We start from the raw sequence: 19,961 nt of genomic DNA, 5'->3' as shown, positions 1-19,961 counted from the left end.
TCAGAGCAGAACTGAAGGAAATAGATACACAAAAAACCCTTCAAAAATTAATGAATCCAGGAGCTGGTTTTTTGAAAAGATCAACAAAATTGATAGACCACTAGCAAGACTAATAAAGAAGAAAAGAGAGAAGAATCAAATAGATGCAATAAAAAATGAAAAAGGGGATATCACCACCGATCCCACAGAAATATAATCTACCATCAGAGAATACTACAAACACCTCTATGCAAATAAACTAGAAAATCTAGAAGAAATGGATAAATTCCTCGACAAATACACCCTCCCAAGACTAAATCAGGAAGAAGTTGAATCTCTGAATAGACCAATAACAGACTCTGAAATTGTGGCAATAATCAATAGCTTACCAACCAAAAAGAGTTCAGGACCTGATGGATTCACAGCCGAATTCTACCAGAGGTACAAGGAGGAACTGGTACCATTCCTTCTGAAACTATTCCAATCGATAGAAAAAGAGGGAATCCTCCCTAACACATTTTATGAGGCCAACATCGTCCTGATACCAAAGCCTGGCAGAGACATAACCAAAAAAGAGAATTTCAGACCAATATCCTTCATGAACATTGATGCAAAAATCCTCAATAAAATACTGGCAGACCGAATCCGGTAGCACATCAAAAAGCTTATCCACCATGATCAAGTGGGCTTCATCCCTGGGATGCAAGGCTGGTTCAACATACGCAGATCAATAAATGTAATCCAGCATATAAACAGAACCAAAGACAAAAACCACATGATTATCTCAATAGATGCAGAAAAGGCCTTTGACAATATTCAACAACGCTTCATGCTAAAAACTCTCAAGAAATTAGGTATTGATGGGACGTTTCTCAAAATAATAAGAGCTATCTATGACAAGCCCACAGCCAATATCATACTGAATGGGCAAAAACTGGAAGCATTCCCTTTGAAAACTGGCACAAGACAGGGATGCCCTCTCTCACCACTCCTATTCAACATAGTACTGGAACTTCTGGCCAGGGCAATCAGGCAGGAGAAGAAAATAAAGGGTATTCAATTAGGAAAAGAGGAAGTCAAATTGTCCCTGCTTGCAGATGACATGATTGTATATCTAGAAAACCCCATCGTCTCAGCCCAAAATCTCCTTAAGCTGATTAGCAACTTCAGCAAAGTCTCAGGATACAAAATCAATGTACAAAAATCACAAGCATTCTTGTACACCAATCACTGACAGAGAGCGAAATCATGAGTGAACTCCCATTCACAATTGCTTCAAAGAGAATAAAATACCTAGGAATCCAACTTACAAGGGATGTGAAGGACCTCTTCAAGGAGAACTACAAACCACTGCTCAATGAAATAAAAGAGGATACAAACAAATGGAAGAACACTCCATGCTCATGGGTTGGAAGAATCAATATCGTCAAAATGGCCACACTGCCCAAGGTAATTTATGGATTCAATGCCATCCCCATCAAGCTACCAATGACTTTCTTCACAGAATTGGAAAAAACTACTTTAAAGTTCATATGGAACCAAAAAAGAGCCCACATCACCAAGTCAATCCTAAGCCAAAAGAACAAAGCTGGAGGCATCACGCTACCTGACTTCAAAGTATACTACAAGGCTACAGTAACCAAAACAGCATGGTACTGGTACCACAACAGAGACATAGATCAATGGAACAGAGCAGAGCCCTCAGAAATAATGCCGCATATCTACAACTATCTGATCTTTGACAAACCTGACAAAAACAAGAAATGGGGAAAGGACTCCCTATTTAATAAATGGTGCTGGGAAAACTGGCTAGCCATATGTAGAAAGCTGAAACTGGATCCCTTCCTTACACCTTATACAAAAATTAATTCAAGATGGATTAAAGACTTAAATGTTAGACCTAAAACCATTAAAATCCCACAAGAAAACCTAGGCAATACCATTCAGGACATAGGCGTGGGCAAGGACTTCATGTCTAAAACACCAAAAGCAATGGCAACAAAAGCAAAAATTGACAAATGGGATCTCATTAAACTAAAGAGCTTCTGCACAGCAAAAGAAACTACCATCAGAGTGAACAGGCAAGCTACAGAATGGGAGAAAATTTTTGCAACCTACTCATCTGACAAAGGGCTAATATCCAGAATCTACAATGAACTCAAACAAATTTACAAGAAAAAAACAAAACCCCATCAAAAAGTGGGCAAAGGACATGAACAGACACTTCTCAAAAGAAGATATTTATGCAGCCAAAAAACACATGAAAAAATGCTCATCATCACTGGCCATCAGAGAAATGCAAATCAAAACCACAGTGAGATACCATCTCACACCAGTTAGAATGGCCATCATTAAAAAGTCAGGAAACAACAGGTGCTGGAGAGGATATGGAGAAATAGGAACACTTTTACACTGTTGGTGGGACTGTAAACTAGTTCAACCATTGTGGAAGTCAGTGTGGCGATTCCTCAGGGATCTAGAACCAGAAATACCATTTGACCCAGCCATCCCATTACTGGGTATATACCCAAAGAACTATAAATCATGCTGCTATAAAGACACATGCACACGTATGTTTACTGCGGCACTATTCACAATAGCAAAGAGTTGGAACCAACCCAAATGTCCAACAACGATAGACTGGATTAAGAAAATATGGCACATATATACCATGGAATACTATGCCGCCATAAAAAATGATGAGTTCATGTCCTTTGTAGGGACATGGATGAAACTGGAAAACATCATTCTCGGTAAACTATCGCAAGGACAAAAAAGCAAACACCTCATGTTCTCACTCATAGGTGGGAATTGAACAATGAGAACTCATGGACACAGGGGAACATCACACTCCCGAGACTGTTGTGGGGTGGGGGAAGGGGGGAGGGACAGCATTAGGAGATATACCTAATGCTAAATGACGAGTTAATGGGTGCAGCAAAACAACATGGCACATGGATACATATGTAACAAACCTGCACATTGTGCATATGTACCCTAAAACCTAAAGTATAATAATAATAATAAAAATAATAATAATAATAATAAAGAAATTTCATGCTTTCTGCTTCTAGTCCCTCTCGAGGGGCTCATGTTCATTCTCCTCTGCTGTTAGCAGAATAGTGCAGAAGTCTGAGAAGCACTAGTTTTGGTTACTTAGTTAAAACCCCCATGACGGAGTAATTTAGGGGAATGTGGATTAAGGGTTACTTAAATATTTGGTCATGTCCCTAAAAAGTGATCGTATTATTTCTCTTTTAGTAACTCTTAACATTTCCACCAATAGTCTTTACGTCTATGCATCTTTGACCATCTATTTCGGCAGATTTCAGAGGAAATGCCATGCGTAGAATTATTTTATCTGCCCAAGGCATCACTAAAGTTGAAAAATAGGAATTCTTTCTTCTGATTATTCCTCTACAAATAGAGGATATTATATTTCCAAATTATTAGGGCTGGAGGTAAAAAAAACACAAAATGACAAGGAAGAACAGCATTGCAGAAATAAGCTCCAATGGCTGGCTCTAGAAGAGAGACAGAGGCATTTCCACTATCATATAGAACAAAGTGTCTGATAACAAAATAGTAAAGAAGGAGCTGTAGTAAAATAGGACAATGAAAATTCAATAGCAGCAGCTCCCTGGATTGCTTTCCAGGAACTAGGCACTTTCTGTGCATTGTCATGACCCTCCTAACAATTCCATTCTATCCCATTCTACAGATGAGGAAACTGAAGCTCTGGCTACAGAGGCTATACCCTTTCCTATCTTGATACACTGGCAGCTGCCTTCTATCTACTTCAGCCCAACACCATCATGTGGGAAAAGAAATACTCTCTTACCTTGAGAGCCCATTCACAATCCACCAGTGCCTTCTCATAGTCCTCAAGTTTCATATAAGCCTGTAATGAAACCAACAGCTGATATTCACACACAACTCTGCGTTAGGCAGTTTTCAGTTCACACAGAAAGAACATTCAAACAGTAGAATGTCAGCGAGAACTATCCCCTACCTGGATCAGTCATGGTCCTGCCAGGAAACAGATGGCACACTTGCACTGGGCAACTGAGGAGAGTTGAATACAGGGACCTCTTCCACGGTGAAGGCAGGGCTTAGGGAACCTGATAAGGGATGCTACAGAATCCCAGGGCTAGCAACAGTGGACAGCCATTACCACTGCTGTAATGGATGAGGCAGGAGGAGGGAGCAATGAACAAAATGGGAGAGGACAGCTCTGTGAAAAGAACTGCCTTGACATGAGCTGAGGCCTTCACCAGAGCCAAAGGCCAGGAGAATAAATACCCCAATCTCACTTTTCCTCCTTCCTTCTTATTTTATTGGCTGAATGCAAATGGAAGCTAGAGCGCTGGGAAACCAAGGAGCCAGTCCACACAGGTCAGCCCTCCAGGGCACAGAGCAGGGAAGGATCTAGAGGGACACAGAAAATACCCAGCTCACTAGCCACATCCAAGAAGGAAGAGCTGGATTCTAGAGTCTACCCTGCTGTGAATGTTCCAGAAAAACACCAAATGATAAAGGGAATAAAAAAGACAGATAATTAGAGCCCTCATACACTGCTGGTGGGAATTAAAATGGCACAGCCCATCTGGAAGATAGTCCAGAAGTTCTTCAGAAGGTTAAATATGTTACCATATGACCCAGTAATTTTACTCCTAGGTATATACCCAAGAAGAATATAAATATACACCCATACAAATGCTTACACATGAATGTTCATAGCAGAATTATTTATGATAGTCAAAAGGCAACAATCCAAATGTCCATCAGTGATGAAGGGATACATAAAATGTGGTACATCCATACAATGGAAAACTATTCAGCAATAAAAAGAAATGAAGAGCTGATACATAGTATAACATGGATGAATCTTAAAAACATTATGATAAATCAAAGAAGCCAGTCACAAAAGGACAAATGTATGATTTCATTTATACAAAATGTCCAGAACAGACAAAGGTATAGAGACAAAAAGTAGACTGGTGATTATCTCGGGATGGGAGTAGCAACGGGAAGACTGGGGGAGTCGACAGCTAAAGATGGAGTTTTTTGGGGGGATGATGATGAAATGTTCAAAAATTGATTGTGATAGCTGCACAACTCTGTGATTATACTAAAATCCCATTAAATTGTATACTATAAAAGGGTGAACTGTATGGTATGTGAATTATATCTCAATAACACTGTTATCAAAAGATAATAAAGCTCTGCTTCTGTCCTCCGGAGCACAGCACAAAAAAAATGAAAGAAGTGGAGTGACATATGAGAGTGAGAGCATCACCATGAACCCTTAGTATCAAATGCCTGGGGCACTCTTTTAGAATCCCCTAGAATTGGGGAAAATCTTGAAAATCAAGAATTGACTCAGAATTCCGTGATCCATTCAAACTGAACTGATTGAGAACTTAGTTCAATGTTTCTAAGAACTAGAGGAATATAAACAAATGAAAGACTATAAACAAGCACAATGGCTACTATAACCTCTCTATTAATTACTGGACACAGTAAGTGGTCAATAAAGTCTTATCGAATTGCACTAAGTAGCTCTGAAGCACTCTTCTTCTGGAAAGCTCCCTGAGAGGCAGCACCGCTCATCCCATTTGTACGAAAGGACAGCCAAGCACCAGGAGTGGTGGCTTTTCCAGGGTTCCATCAGTCACCAATAATAAAGCCAGTACTACACATAGGATTGTCCATGATCAAAACTGTACCAGGGCACTGCAACACTCTTAACAACGAACCTCATGAGATATTTACATGGACAAGCCAATTGTGGGGTCAATGTTGCAACTCACAGGGAATTCAAGTATCCAACCCAAGTGAGGAGGAAGTAGGCAACAGCCAGCAAATGAATTGAAATCATGCCGCTCTTGGCTCCCATAGCAAGGAAGCTGCAAGTGGTGCTTTCATTAACTCACGTTCTGTACTAATTAGAGAAGACGACTCTCTGAGCTATCTGTTCTGTAAAGCATCATCCTTTTCTCCAGGGTCTCAGGTTTCATTTGAAAATCAGAGGATGTGAGGAGAAAGCTGGCATCATTCTAGACAGCTGTGGCCATGATTTCATGGCACTATTATTCAGGATACACACAGACTCTGAAGAAGTCTTTATGGGTTGCAACAATTTCTCTACACAGCCTTTTACTTTTGTTTTCCTTCCTCTCTTAAGGCTTGGATTAAACACCCTATAACTTTCTCAATCTCTTTTGCTTTTGCACATTTTAAAAAGGAACTACTTTTTCCAAACAGCAATTAAATTCCAGATTTATCTAAATTATACCGGCAATCTATTGATCATAACATTAACTCCAGGGGAAAAACAAAGCAATGAAAGGTTAGGTTTTCTCTCTAGCAAGCAACACTCACTTTACAGGGTCCTTATTAAGTGTTTTCTGACACTGCATGCATACAGGGGAAGCATTTTAAAAACAGTGGTTCAAATGGTTTGTAACACCAGGGAGCACATTGTCCATTTTTTTGTCTCTGCATAAGCTTTCTCCTTGGGAAAGCTGAGAGGAATCACTCCCTCAAGCCTTTTCATTACATTTCCTTATATTTATCCACATTCATTCTTAATGTGATTCTTCAGAACTAATCAAAGTGCTGCTTAAAAATGAATGCAGTGAAAATATAACTAATTTAGATGAATCAGAGTATAGACAGTCTGAATTAGATATGTCTGAATTATATAACCTTTTTAAAGCAATTCAATTTTGTTGCTTTCAAATAACTTCAGAGTAACCCAACTGAACAAGCATCAGTAGGCAGATGTTTTTAGAGACCAAATTTGGTAATAAATAAGAAGGAACTATAATTATTCTATTAATTGCTTGCATTTAAGCGATGCCTCTGAATTGTCAACAGAAACTTAACTCCCTTAATTGGACTTATTGTGCTTTTAATGTTATGTAACTAAAAGAGGATTTATTGAACATCTGCTATAAATAAAGCATTAGGGGAAAAAGTATATGGCAGTTTTTGCCCTCAAAAAGTTTATAATCTTGTTCGGGTAATGCAATATACTGCTAAATCAACCTCTGGCCATCTTTTTTACTGATCCACTTCCTTATAACAAGTTTTCTCCAAAATTGGGATAGTTTAAATGACACTTCAACTCTAGTCTAACATATCCAAATTGCTAAACTAGTGAGATTATACTGCTTGGATTTATTTATCATTAAGTCACTGTCACTCCCCAGATGTTTCGGCCTCCGAATGTCCTGTTTCTTGCTTCCAGTCCTCTTCCTCAACATCTCAGAGCCAGACATTCTTAATCTCGAGTTAGGGAAATTGGAGCTGATGAGGACTCTGCTGCAGCCTCTCCCTCTTGCAAATGACAAGGCATCAAGTCCACCTCACACAGGTCCTGCTGACATATTCTGACCATGGGGTAATCATGTCCATGAATCTGCCAATTTTTCAGGCCTGTCCAGCAGAGAACTCTACCACACAAAAACTGAACTACTTTTCAAAGATAAGGTCACAGGTGATGGTTTTGTTTCGGTTGAGAGCTATCAGCCTATCCCTTCGTTAAGCAGTAAATAAACATCTGGGTGGTTTTTACCCGGTGTTCCAGGAAACTGAGCTCATTTGTGACATACACTAACGCATAAAAACTTTCAGAAACCCAAAATTTCCAGGAAATTAGCTCTAGGACCAAGGGCTATCCACTTTATCCCTGTTGCAGAATCTTAAAGAGAGACTGATACAATGAATGAGAAACTAACAGGAGGGCATCCCCTAGGAGTTAAGACTAGTATCAAAAAAGGAGGCTGAAGAAATCTATTGGTAGCAGAATTCTAAGGTCCCATAGGTCATTTCATTCCACTAGTTTTCTCCTTTATCCACAGGGACAAGTGCATGGTCACGATCAGTGATATGATGGAGCTGACTTATACTATGGAGAGAGCTGATAATGGACAGCTCTTCCCAAGTCCTCCTGCAGTGATTCCAAATTAGATCATGGTGAGAATATCTGCATCATGGAAACTGGTAAACGCTACATGTAAGTCAGCTCCTCCCACACTCAAAACAAGAGCCAGTTCTTATAAACATTTCCCAGCCCAACATCTAGTCTTATCTTTGTTTTCCCAGGTTTAGTGGCAACTATTCCCTGAGAAAGCCCCATGGACACATCCTTGCCTCACTGACCTGGGCTCGGTTGGTGTACAGCACTTTCATGTCCTTCAGCTTCTCCAAACCCTCACTGTAGTACAGGATAGCTGTTTCATAATTGCCTTCAGCAAATGCTTCATTCCCTTTTTCTTTTAGGGCTATGGGAATATAAGTTACACAGGTGAGCTCTCACCACACATCAGAAAATCTCTGACTTTATTCCCCCGATTTTCCAATTCTATTTCGAAGGTCTTCACTTCTATTGATCCTAAAGGGACTTGATACTTGTTTTTCTCTGCAGATACTTCAGGACCAGCTTCTTCAAGTATTTTTTTCCTCCAAATCCACCCATGTCTTCTAAGTAGATTCTCAGAAAAAGTAAATATTTCTGCACTGAGGCTGAGAACCATACTAAGCTTGCCACAGAGACCAAATCTGTGCATTCGGTATCTCATAAAGAGGGTCAAATAATTAATTTTCCCAACAAATATGGAATCATTCAGACCTGCAGCACACATAGCCCTGGGTGATATAAAATAAAAGTGAAAGCATTCTTCTATCATATGTATCTCCCTGCAACATACACAATCCCATCCCCTCCTTTTCCTTGATGTCTCCTCTCCTTTCTCACAGCTGTTTTATTTTTCTTTTCCACTTCTTCATCTATGCCTTAGGCTAGCCAGTGTCAGCTCACTCTCACCCCCCACTACTTCCTGAGCATTGTTTAGTACGATTCACTTTGATCTGCTAAGTGCACAGGGAAGCTTTAGAAAGAGGTTTCACTGGAGGTCGTTTTATCCTACCCCGTTTGTTGCAGCAGGAACAGAGAACAGATCACCAATGATTTCCTTCTGGCCAGGTCCCATTGCCTCAAGCCCATCACAAACCTCACCACTGGGAATCTAGATGTCCTCCAATGTCAGCATACAGGCTTTCGTGTGCTCTTTCTAGCACAAATCATCCCAGCCACTGAAAATTAAGGACTGACAATTACCATCCGCCAAGACTTTGTTTTCCCTTCTTCTCTTGGCTCGTTCCTTTGCATCCTTCTCCACAGATGCCAAGAAGGCCTCTGACAGGGTAATGTCAGATATTAAAAAGAAAAATCCAAATACTATAATCAGTTCTTTAGCTCAAATTCAGAAGTGTTACTTTAGAGCCACACGTATGCATATGCACACAGGCACACACACGCACACACACCATTCTGAGGCAACTAAAATGACATTTTCTTAATTTGACATTAAATGGTAATCTGTGTGATGTATTATTATACATGATGGCTATGACTGTGCTTCAAATTTGAATTATGTCTTTTAAAAGAGTTTTTCTTTGAAGAGAGATTTTTTTGTTCTTTTTAGCATAATGAGCTTCTGAGCTGAACAACAGAGAAACTATCTGGATCCCTTGAACAGGGTAAATTGGATGATACAGAATAACTGAATTGAGTTTACAAAAGGTTGACCAGGAGAAAATAAAGAAAAACCTCTCAGGGACATTCCCGCTGATCACTAGTAACAGAATCGGATGATCAGTAGGTTTTTGTTCACAGGTTGTTTGTAAGCCCAAAGGCAATAATTTAAGGGTCTGGGAGCTACAATCAATCAAAACTGGTCCTATATAAAGAATGAAAATTGGGAAGAGAGATGCTGTCCTTACCTGAGTTTATTTCTTCTGCACTCTGTAGATGTAGGTTATCATAAAAACAAAGAAACAAATTTGAAAAACCACTCTCTAATTTGTATGTATATAAACCAAGAAGGCAAATCAATTACAAACAAGAGGTCATTTCTTTTAACCATCAAAACTGAAGGGCTCAGAATTCATGGGGCTTGCTTTAAATCAGCAGATCTGATTATGGGCACAATTGCTATGGGACTGAGTCTGCAAAATAAGGCTGCCCAGGTCAAGGGACCTCAGCTGTGGCTTATGAGTTGGAAATGAGTTAGAATACATTACCTTAAAAGTACAACTTAAATATATCACACAAGCTCAGGGGGTGGAGAGGCGAAATTTTCATTAAAATAGATCCAAAGGGTTGTTTAAAGATAATCCAGAAAGATCAAAGGAAAAAAAATCAAATTTCATACTTTCTTATAAAAAATAAATCTAATGAATCTAAGAAACAAAAGACCATTTCAGCCTTGCTGGACACTTTGAGATTAAACTACTGCCTAGGTGTAGGTCTTCTCACTGTATGTACTTATATAACTTCTCAATAGAAAAAGAAACCTTCATAGCAGTTTGTGGAGGACTGATCATAGTCTTGTTCAAGGTGGTCCTGCATTCATCCTCCTCCTGGTCTTCCTCCATAAGCAGTAGTCTCTTTTCTGTCTCCAGGACAGCTTTCTGTTGCACAACTGGGTCATCAGAATTCATCTCCCGAATTAAATTGGCTAGAAAAGAAATCAGATGTGACTTAATCAAACAAGATATTCAAAAGACTCTATTTACTAGAAAGGATGGTGCATAAAATGCATGGGAAAGATCTTAAAGAAAAAAAAATAGAGCAATAGAAAGCAAAATAAAGCAAGCAGAACCAATGAGAAAAAATTAACAATAGTTTTGTTTTGTTTTGTTTTGCCTAGAAAAAGTTGCAGGTGAGTACAGCTATTAGCTTTAAGGAACAGAGTTTTAAGCCATTATTCAATTCAACAATAATTTATGGAGAGCTCATTATGAGGTAGATATTATGCTGATGCTATAGATAACAATGATGAATAAAAACAGATCCTTTTTTGAAGAGTTTATGAACTTGTGTGGGAGACAAACATGTAAGTATAGGCAGCTCAAAATCGCAAAACAACAGCCCTTAACCCTATCCTCACCTGTCTTCATTTTACTGCTTATCCAGCTTAGATTCCACGGTCAATCACTCAGCAGCCATCCTGCCCATATACTCAACTCCCTTGCCCTGCTATCCCATCTAACAGACAAAATTCCAGCTCTACATAATTCCAATTACCCAATTCTCTCAGTCTGCATTAGGAATGCTATGTACTGAGGGAGACAGATAGATGCCTGGGGGACTGGTCCAAACTCGACTGGACCTTCAGTGATGTCCAGCAATCCTTGTTATGCTGGGCAAGATACCCTGTCATTCCCCCAATGACTTTTAACAGTTTGCAATCTAAACCAGACCATCTCAAAAAGATGACCTTATTTATCAATTCAGAGAGGCAACAGATGCCATCAGCTTCCTGCCATTAAAACTACAAAACTGCCTATACCTACATCCATCCTTCCTTCCTACCAGGAAAAGGTGCCCATTCTTCTGTAAGGTTAGTCCCTCATCCTGGGCCCAGGATTCCATTGTCATATTTTGCATAATCAGGAACCCTGCATCACCAATTAATAATCCTATTGCGCAATATTTTCAACCTATTCCATTCGACCAGCTTCCTCCTAAATGTATTTATGTACTTTAAATCTCTCCTAATGCTCTGTCTCCTCCCCTTCACAATGAAACTTCTTAATTCATTTTCCTGTTCCAATTTCTTCATTTCCCACTGACTCTTCAAGGAAATTTGAAATTTTTAATTGTACAATATTTCAAGCATACAGAAAGTAATATAATATTTTTGTTATTATGCCATTTATAAGTTAATGGTATCTTTTCTCCAGCATGCTTTAATACTTAGTATTTGTATCATTTAGATTTTGCTGCATCACACACCACGTCAAAACTTAGTGGTTTGAAACAAACCACCATTTTGGTGGCTTAGTTTACAATTCTCTATGTCAACAATTTGAGCTGGATTCAGCTGGCCAGTTCTTCTGGTTTCAGCTGGACTCACACATATATCCATGGTCAACTGTCAGTCATCTAAGTGGCTCTGCTTTAGAAAGTCTGCTGGCTGTTGGCTTGAGAAATGCGAGCAACCAGGGTAAGTGTGTCTTACCTTCTCATGAGTGGTATGAGTGCAAGCCCCAATTCAAATGCACTTTTCAAGCCTCTGCTTGTGTCATGTTTGCAAACATCCTTTTGGCCAAAGCAAGGCACGCGGCCAACCCAGATTCAAGGGGTAGAGAAATAGGCTCCACTCTTGATGGGAAGAAAGGAATCTATAACCATTCTTGCAATCTACCACAATATTTGTGTATGTAATATTTAAACAATTTTTTTAAATAGTTGTATAAAATGTGCATTCATTTGCAACCTACTTTTTTCTCTTAAGATGCTTTAGAGATGTGTTCTTGATACACATGGTTCCAGCTGATTCATTTAAACCATTAATATATACCATAGTTAATCCATTCTCTTATTGATAGCCAGGTGGTTTTTAATTTTAGTTTTTTCTAAAGTAAATAAATGCTGAATTGAATACCTGTATGTACATATTTCCTTGTGCACATGTTACATATCCTTTAGGATATGGCTGTACCAACTTTTACTCCTACAAAAGAGTACAAGAGGGAGTTCCCATTCTTCTACATTCTTATCATCACTTGCTAGGTTAAACTTTTTAATTGTTGTCAATATAATGGATGGGAATGGTATCTCATTAATGTTTTAATTTGCATTTTGCTGAATTCGATTGAATTGAGCATCTTCTTATTGATTTGCACCCATTTGGATTTCTACAAAGAGCCTACTCCTATCCTTGGCCAATTTTCTATTGGGTCATTGTCTCTTTCTTATTAGTTAACAATTTCTTTGTTAAAAAATTCTTTTTTTTTTTTAAGAGATGGTCTTGCTATGTTGTCTAGGCTGGATTTGAACTCCTGGGCTCAAGCGATCCTCCTGCTTCAGCCTCCTAAGTAGCAAAGACTACAGGCACACATCACCATGCCTGGTTGACCTGATTGTGAAACAGGGGAGTTCTCTGATCCCCCTCGAAGGGGTGTGGCTTGCCTGTTCAGTCACCACCACTGCTCAAACCCCTGAGGGGAGGGGGAGAACACAGACGGACAAGTGCAGGAGCCCCGCTGGGCGAGTTACAGTGTGTCCTTTTAGCCCTGCCATCTGCGGACAACTTGAGTGTTAACCAGCTTGACGGACCTCTGCCTTTTCACAAGGGCAGAGGGAAGTGACAGCTTTTTGTATCCCGAGCTCTTGCCCAGCGTCCCCGGAAGAATCGGTTCACACACAGGATTGAAGGATGAATGTGGGGTTTTACTGAGTGGTGGAGGTGGCTTTCAGCGGGATGGATGGGGAGCTGGAAGGGGAGATGGAGGGGAAAGATGGTCTTCCCCTGAAGCCTGGCCATCCAGTGGCTAAACTCCCCTCTGGCTGCTCCCAGCCAAACTCCTCTCAGCGGTCAGACATTCGTCCTCTTTTCTCTGCTGTGTCGTTCTGCCATTTGTCTGCTTGTGTCCTCATCTCCTCACCTGCTCGTCTGCTTCTGGAGCCTGGGGTTCAGGGTTTATATGGGCACAGGATAGGGGAGCATGGCAGGCCAAAAGGCAACTTTTTGGGCACGAAAACAGAAATGCCTGTTTCCCACTTAGCACTGCAGATCTCCAGGCTTGAGGGTGGGGTCTTTGCCAGGGAACCACCCTCTTCTATCCACTATTCCCTTCTCCTATCCGTATCAGTTGTATATTCTGGACTGGTTACATGTATTTCCAAACATCTTCCCCTTGGGTATGCTTTGTCTTTTCATTTGTTTTTATGGAATATTTTGTTGAAGAGATTTTTTTTAATTTTAATGTGTTAAATATACCATCTTTTCCTTTACAATTTAGGCCTTTTGTGTCAGTAAGATTATAAATATAGGTCGGGCGCAGTGGCTCACGCTTGTAATCCCAGCACTTTGGGAGGCCGAGGCGGGCAGAACACGAGGTCAGGAGATCGAGACCACAGTGAAACCCCGTCTCTACTAAAAAATACAAAAAATTAGCCGGGCGTGGTGGCGGGCGCCTGTAGTCCCAGCTACTGGGAGAGGCTGAGGCAGGAGAATGGCATGAACCCAGGAGGCGGAGCTTGCAGTGAGCCGAGATTGTGCCACTGCACTCTAGCCTGGGCGACAGAGCAAGACTCTGTCTCAAAAAAAAAAAAAAAAAAAAAAAAAAAGATTATAAATATACTTCTTATGGTATCTTATAAAAGTTTTAAAGTTTTCTTCTTACTAAGGTATGTAATTCACCTAGAGTTGACTTTCATGTAGGGCAGGAGCATTATTTGTTGAGAAGTCCCTGCCAGCAATGTGTCTCATCATCCCTGTTAGGTGTGCAAATCGGCTCCAGGCTCTTCATTCCTTTCCCCTGATTGTCTTTTCCAGCACCAAAACCTCCATGCATTGATCACTATGGCTTTATAATAAATCTTGAACGTCAGGTAGGGACAGTTGTCCTGCTTTTTTTTTTTTTCCTGCAGAGTTTTCTTGGCTCTTCTTGGTCCTTTGCTCTTCCATGTAAACTGTGGAATCAGCTTGCTGACTTTTAGTACATACTACTTTGGGGGTTTTGATCTAAATTGTATTTACTGTATAGAATATTTTAAAAATTGACATCTTTACCAAATAAGTCTTCCTAGGATTAAATATGTCTCCATTTATTTAGCTCTTCTTTCATGTCTTTTAATTAACATTTTTTTATTAACTCAACTCCACACTTTATTCTAATTTCATTGTTTTTCTTCTAATGTCCTTTTTCTATTCCAGGATCCCATCCAGAACACTATATGACATTTAGTCATGTCTCCTTGGGCTTCTCTAGGCTGTGACAATTTCTCACCCTTTCCTTATTTTGCTGACCTTGACAGTTTTCAGTAGTACTGATCAGGTATTTCATAGAATACCTTGCAATTTGGGTTTATCCGGTATTTTTCTCATGATTAGACTGGGGTTACAGGATTTGGGGAAAAAGACCATGGCACATTATGGAGTATCAAGGAAGCATGCCATCAGCGAGATTTATCAGGAGGTTAACCTTGATCATCTGTCTGAAATTGTGTTTGCCAACCTTTTCCACTGTAAAGTTACTTTCTTCCCTCCCTTTCCATACTGTACTCTTTGGAAGCAAGTCACTAAATGTAACTTACATTTAAGGTGTAGAGATGCTCCACCTCCTTGAGGGAAGAGTCACTACATAAATTAGATGGAATTGATTTACTGCTCTCAGGGTAAACACAAATTCCTTACCATGGTTTCCAAGGTCTTTCCTAATCTGGCCCCTCCATATTCAGATGGGACTCTTCTCTCCTTGATCTCTTCTTTCCAGCCATATGGGGCTTTTTATTCTTTTAGTTCCTCAAAAGCACCACACTCTTTCTTCACTCTTAGCTTTCCTGCCTCCTTACTTGCCACCCAGAATACTCCCGTCATCTCCCCAGTGACCAACTCCTACTCACTCTTCACATTTTGCCTAAATCTCACTTCTTCAGGAAAACGATTTAATTTCTGTTATGGACTAAATTGCATCGCCCCCAAAATTCACATGTTGAAGCTGTAACTCCTGGTATGACTGTATTTGTAGATAGGGCCTTTAAAGAATTAATTATTGCCCTAATCCAATATGACTAGTGTCCTTGTAAGAAAAGAAACACCAAATATATGCACGCACAGAGAGATGACCATGTGAGGGCACAGCGGGAAGGTGCCCATCTGCAAGCCAAGGAGAGAGGCCTCAGAAGAAACCAAACCTGCTCACACCCTGGTCTTAGATTTCTAAACTCCAGAACTCTAAGAAAATAAAGTTTTGTCATTTAAGCCAGCCAGCCTATTTTGTTACAGCAGCCCTAGCCAACTAATACAACCTCCCAAAGCTGGGTTAGATGCCTACACTTTATAATTCTGTGTCTCATATTGCACACTTGAAATTACTGTTTAATATCTGTTTTCTCCACTGGACTATTGATACCATGAAAAGAGTAATTCTTTGACTGTATTCTCTAGCCCTTACCAACACTCAACACATCGCAAGAGCCCAAGAATTAAATGTACAGAATCTATATACATGCGGCTACATAAATTCAAATTAATTGAAACAAGCCACATTTCAAACCTGGGCTGCAGCCACAAACATACAGAACCCTAAGCACTAGACCACAGGGTGGAGTTATAAGCCACATTTCAAATGCGCAATAATCATGTGGCTAGTGGCTACCATAGTGGACAGGGAGGATTATGGAACATTTTCATCATCACAGAAAGCTCTATTGGACAGCGCTTGTATAAATGATACCTGAATGAACTTTGAGTATGCATAAAAGTTAGCCAGGTTAAAAAAAGATGAAGAGGCAGTGGGAATGGCAAAGACCCAGGGCAGAGTGTGAAACACAGAGTATGTGTGGGAAAGCATCAGCAGTTTATTGCTGCTCAAGCGTGAGGTAGGGAGACATGAGAGAGGTAAGGACAAGGTCATGGGAGGACTTAAGTCCTGATGAGAGCTTGGGATTTATTATGACTGCAAAAGGAATCCAAGCAGAGAAGTGTCTGGGTCAGATTTGCATTTTAGATACATTACTCTGTGGGAAGTATAAGCCTGGAGACAGGAAAAACAATCAGGGGGTTGTTGAAATAGTCTGGGTGAGAGGAACCAGAACAAAGGGAGGGTTGGAGAGGATGGCTCTCCAACCAAACTAGATGGCTAATTGGATGCAGGGTTATGAGTTGGGAGGAGTCCCAGATGACTTGCAAATTTCTGGATGGTGGTGTCACCAACTGAGACCAGGATGAAGGGGAGGGTAGGAGAAGCAGGTTTTATTTGGGAGGGGGAGGGCAAAGGGGAGGGAATGAGATGATGCCTTAATTTTGGACACATTTAAGTTTGAGTTATTTGTGGGATACAGTAGGTATGACAGTACCATAGAGGCAGAGGCTCAGAAAAGAAGGCTAAGTGTCCATGTAGATGTGGGGGTCATGAGCAAACAGGTGGCAGGTAAAGCTACATGTTTAGACCAGCTGAAGAGAAAGGTGGCAGTGGGCCGAGGCCAGAGCTCCATGGAACAGCATTCAGGGATGAGCATTATTCATGTACCATTTATGATGTCACCCAAACTAGCTTTAAAACCACTTTATTCCTTGAACCCATACAATCTGCTAGAAGCAGTAATTTCAGCATATTGCCTGTATTTACTATGTAAGGTCTGTTTACTTGTTGGTTTGTTTGTTTCTATACTCAAGCAAGCTCCCTGAACAGGGACTGACAGGTTTGGAAATTCCTGAATGTGATCTGTGGGATCAGAGTACATATTCTTTGAGATCCAACCTGCCTGAACTTGGGAAAGGACTTTCTTATCTAGAGAGAGAGAAGGGAATGATGATCATAAGCCATCCATGTAATCTGATGGATCCTAAAAGGAAAGCCATTTGATTTTGCCTCTGCAGCTCTAAAACAGAAACAGCTCTACTCTAAAATGGGAGGAATCTCACACTGATCAATAAGGCTCTTGACCCTTGAAGGGAACAGCTGGGTTCATTGTCAATGGGGAAACAGCAGCTCGTTTTGACCGGATTCCACATAGAAGGATACAACATATGGAAGAAAACAGCCTGAATTCCTATCAGAATGTTAACAGCTTCTCTGATACCAATTAACAGCCAGAAAATAAGGCCCCGAGGCTATAACTTGCTTCTCAATACCCTTCTTTTTAATTTCAATTACATTTTTTTCCTAAGAGTTATAAACCTGTCAAGCCACCCAGGAACTTAGAGTAATCATTTCTCTTTACTCCATTTCTCTAAAGCAGAAATTAATTTATGATTTACTAGTACTTACAGATTTCATCCACATTTTTAAGAAATTTCTGCAAATCTTTCTCTTGATCAGCATCCATTGTGAACCGGAATCCCTAAGGGATGCAGCATAATGATGAAATTAATAATAATAAAGCACTAAACAGAACGGTCAGGCTTATTAGCCTTCTAAAACTAAGAGCCAAGTGATTATTTTTATGACAGTTTTGTTTATGTCAATGAATAACAGTAGGGTGATCCCTTTCATTCCAACTGCCGTTTAAGGCCAAGAGGCACTCACTTACGTGCGGCAATGCTTCCAGAAAGCTTCCAGCCCTCCTTCCAGTGCAGAAAACGCTCTGCAAAGTTCTTCCAAAGCCAACATCAACCCCAGCGATTTAGGGACCTGGCATGGAGATGAGAAGAGAGCAGATGACAGGTTGCCAAGGATAAAGAAATACACTAACACCTGACTTTGATCATGACAGGATGGTCTAGTCAGCAGCTTAAATGTGGATGTGTGACAGGTAACAAATTTGGGGCAATTTGCATCTAAATGTCCACACTTGTTTAAAATATGCCTTTGGCTTGTTTCTGAAGAGTGAAGAAAGGGTACAAATTGGCTGAAGGGATTAGAACAAGATGTTACCATGCTCACCAGCGTCTCTTCTGCTCTAGGTACCTTAGACATTATTTTACAGTTGTTTTTGTGCGAGAAGGCCCCGTGGTGTACCCAGCAGTACTCAGTGGTTCATCCACAGATCATAAAAATCATCGGGAAGATTGTTAAATATACAGATTTTAAATATAAAAATCTCAGCCCGAGCCCGAGATTTCAAGTCAGTAAACCTGTGACAATGCCCAGCCAGGAATGTAGATTTTAAACACTTTCCAGGTGATTCTGATTTACAGCCAGGTTTCGTAGTAGTGTAACACCCTTCTAACACGTAACCTGCCACGAACAAACTGCGAGTGATTTAATCGAGTCTCAGTGTCCTTATCTCCACCAGTTACAAGCTGTGTGATTCTGGCTAAAGTCACAACCTCTCTGAGGCTCAGAGTCCTCACTCATACTATGGGAACAGTAAGAAACTACGACGACTATTTTGGGGACTGATGTAAAGCACCAGGCACGCGACAAGTCCTCACCGTGACGCACCCTTACCTATATAAAACAGGGGGTGGGGTTGCGGCTTAACTGAATGATCGCTAGGGTTTCTTCCAGGTCAAATCTTTTCAACTCCCACGGAACAGAGGCCCAGTCCAGTGAATTAACCTGCCCAACGATATGAGGGTTAGAAGGCAGGGTTAGAAGTCAGCCTGAATTCCTATCAGAATGTTAACAGTTTCTCTGATACCAATTAACAGCCAGAAAATAAGGCCCCGAGGCTATAACTTGCTTCTCAATACCCTTCTTTTTAATTTCAATTACATTTTTTTCCTAAGAGTTATAAACCTGTCAAGCCACCCAGGAACCTGCATGGACAGGAGACAACCTATGTCTCCCAGGGCATGGATCTCAGGGTCCTCACTGCCTGACCACTGCCCCCCCAAGCTACGGTGAGAGGGCCAGAGCCAGGTGATGGCGAAGAGGCGCCGCGCTCGGTGTTTCACTCGGTAGGGCTGCGGCAGCGGGGACCTGTGCCCGAGAACCGCGCGGAGCCCGCCCCAGACGCGCGCTGCCCGCGGGGCGCAAAGAGGCCAGGCCGCACGCACTGTTGCCCGGCAACCGCTCCCAGGCGTCCGCAGGTCCCGGGCCCTCCATGCAGGTCCCAGACCGCAGCCAAGACATTCCCATGCTCTGGGGCCCAAAGTAGCGTCCTCTGCTCGGCTCGGAAGGCCAGTCCAAGACCAGCTCCCAGGGGAGATTCCGGGGTACCCCGCAGCACCAACCTGACTCGCCCAGCTTCGGACAGGAAATGGCGCACTGTCCGGCCTGGGCTGGGGCGGGGCCAGGAGCCAGGGGCCCGGGGCGGGACCAAGGACGGGGTCAAAGGCCAGGGGGCGGGACCGGGGGCGGGACCGGGGGCGGGCCTGGACCCGCGATCAGATTCGCCACCCCAGAGCTCTCGCTCCGGAGCGCGCCAAGTTCAAGGCCAAAGTGGAGGTTAGGATGCCTGATGCCTGGCGCGGGGAGAAGGAGGAAGCAAAGTGCTGGTCTCTAAAGCAGCGCCTGCTGCTCGCCTTTTTTCTACTGAAGAAGAGGTGTCTCACTCCCATTAGCTTAAT

The 19,961-nt window shown here is 41.4% G+C and overlaps 1 protein-coding gene across 1 annotated transcript in view; it reads right to left on the bottom strand.

The window, feature by feature from the left end:
* Window positions 1-19,389, bottom strand: part of TTC12 (tetratricopeptide repeat domain 12) — a 79,287-nt gene extending 59,898 nt beyond the window's left edge. Inside the window, exons 1-9 of the mRNA XM_058446245.1 lie at window positions 19,165-19,389; window positions 18,898-19,008; window positions 18,038-18,138; window positions 17,776-17,848; window positions 10,345-10,508; window positions 9,772-9,793; window positions 9,107-9,184; window positions 8,149-8,270; window positions 3,821-3,880 (exon numbers count right to left, since the gene is read on the bottom strand). Of these exons, the coding sequence (XP_058302228.1) occupies window positions 3,821-3,880; window positions 8,149-8,270; window positions 9,107-9,184; window positions 9,772-9,793; window positions 10,345-10,508; window positions 17,776-17,833 (504 nt within the window). The 5' untranslated portion in view covers window positions 17,834-17,848; window positions 18,038-18,138; window positions 18,898-19,008; window positions 19,165-19,389. The remainder of the gene's footprint in view (window positions 1-3,820; window positions 3,881-8,148; window positions 8,271-9,106; window positions 9,185-9,771; window positions 9,794-10,344; window positions 10,509-17,775; window positions 17,849-18,037; window positions 18,139-18,897; window positions 19,009-19,164) is intronic.
* Between the last annotated feature and the right edge of the window lie 572 nt (window positions 19,390-19,961).

The sequence above is a fragment of the Hylobates moloch genome, unplaced genomic scaffold (genome assembly GCF_009828535.3).
Source record: "Hylobates moloch isolate HMO894 unplaced genomic scaffold, HMol_V3 SCAFFOLD_11, whole genome shotgun sequence".
Classification (NCBI taxonomy): domain Eukaryota; kingdom Metazoa; phylum Chordata; class Mammalia; order Primates; family Hylobatidae; genus Hylobates; species Hylobates moloch.
The sequence above is the reverse complement of the archived record's forward strand: the minus strand, read 5'-3'. Positions and strand labels throughout refer to the sequence as shown.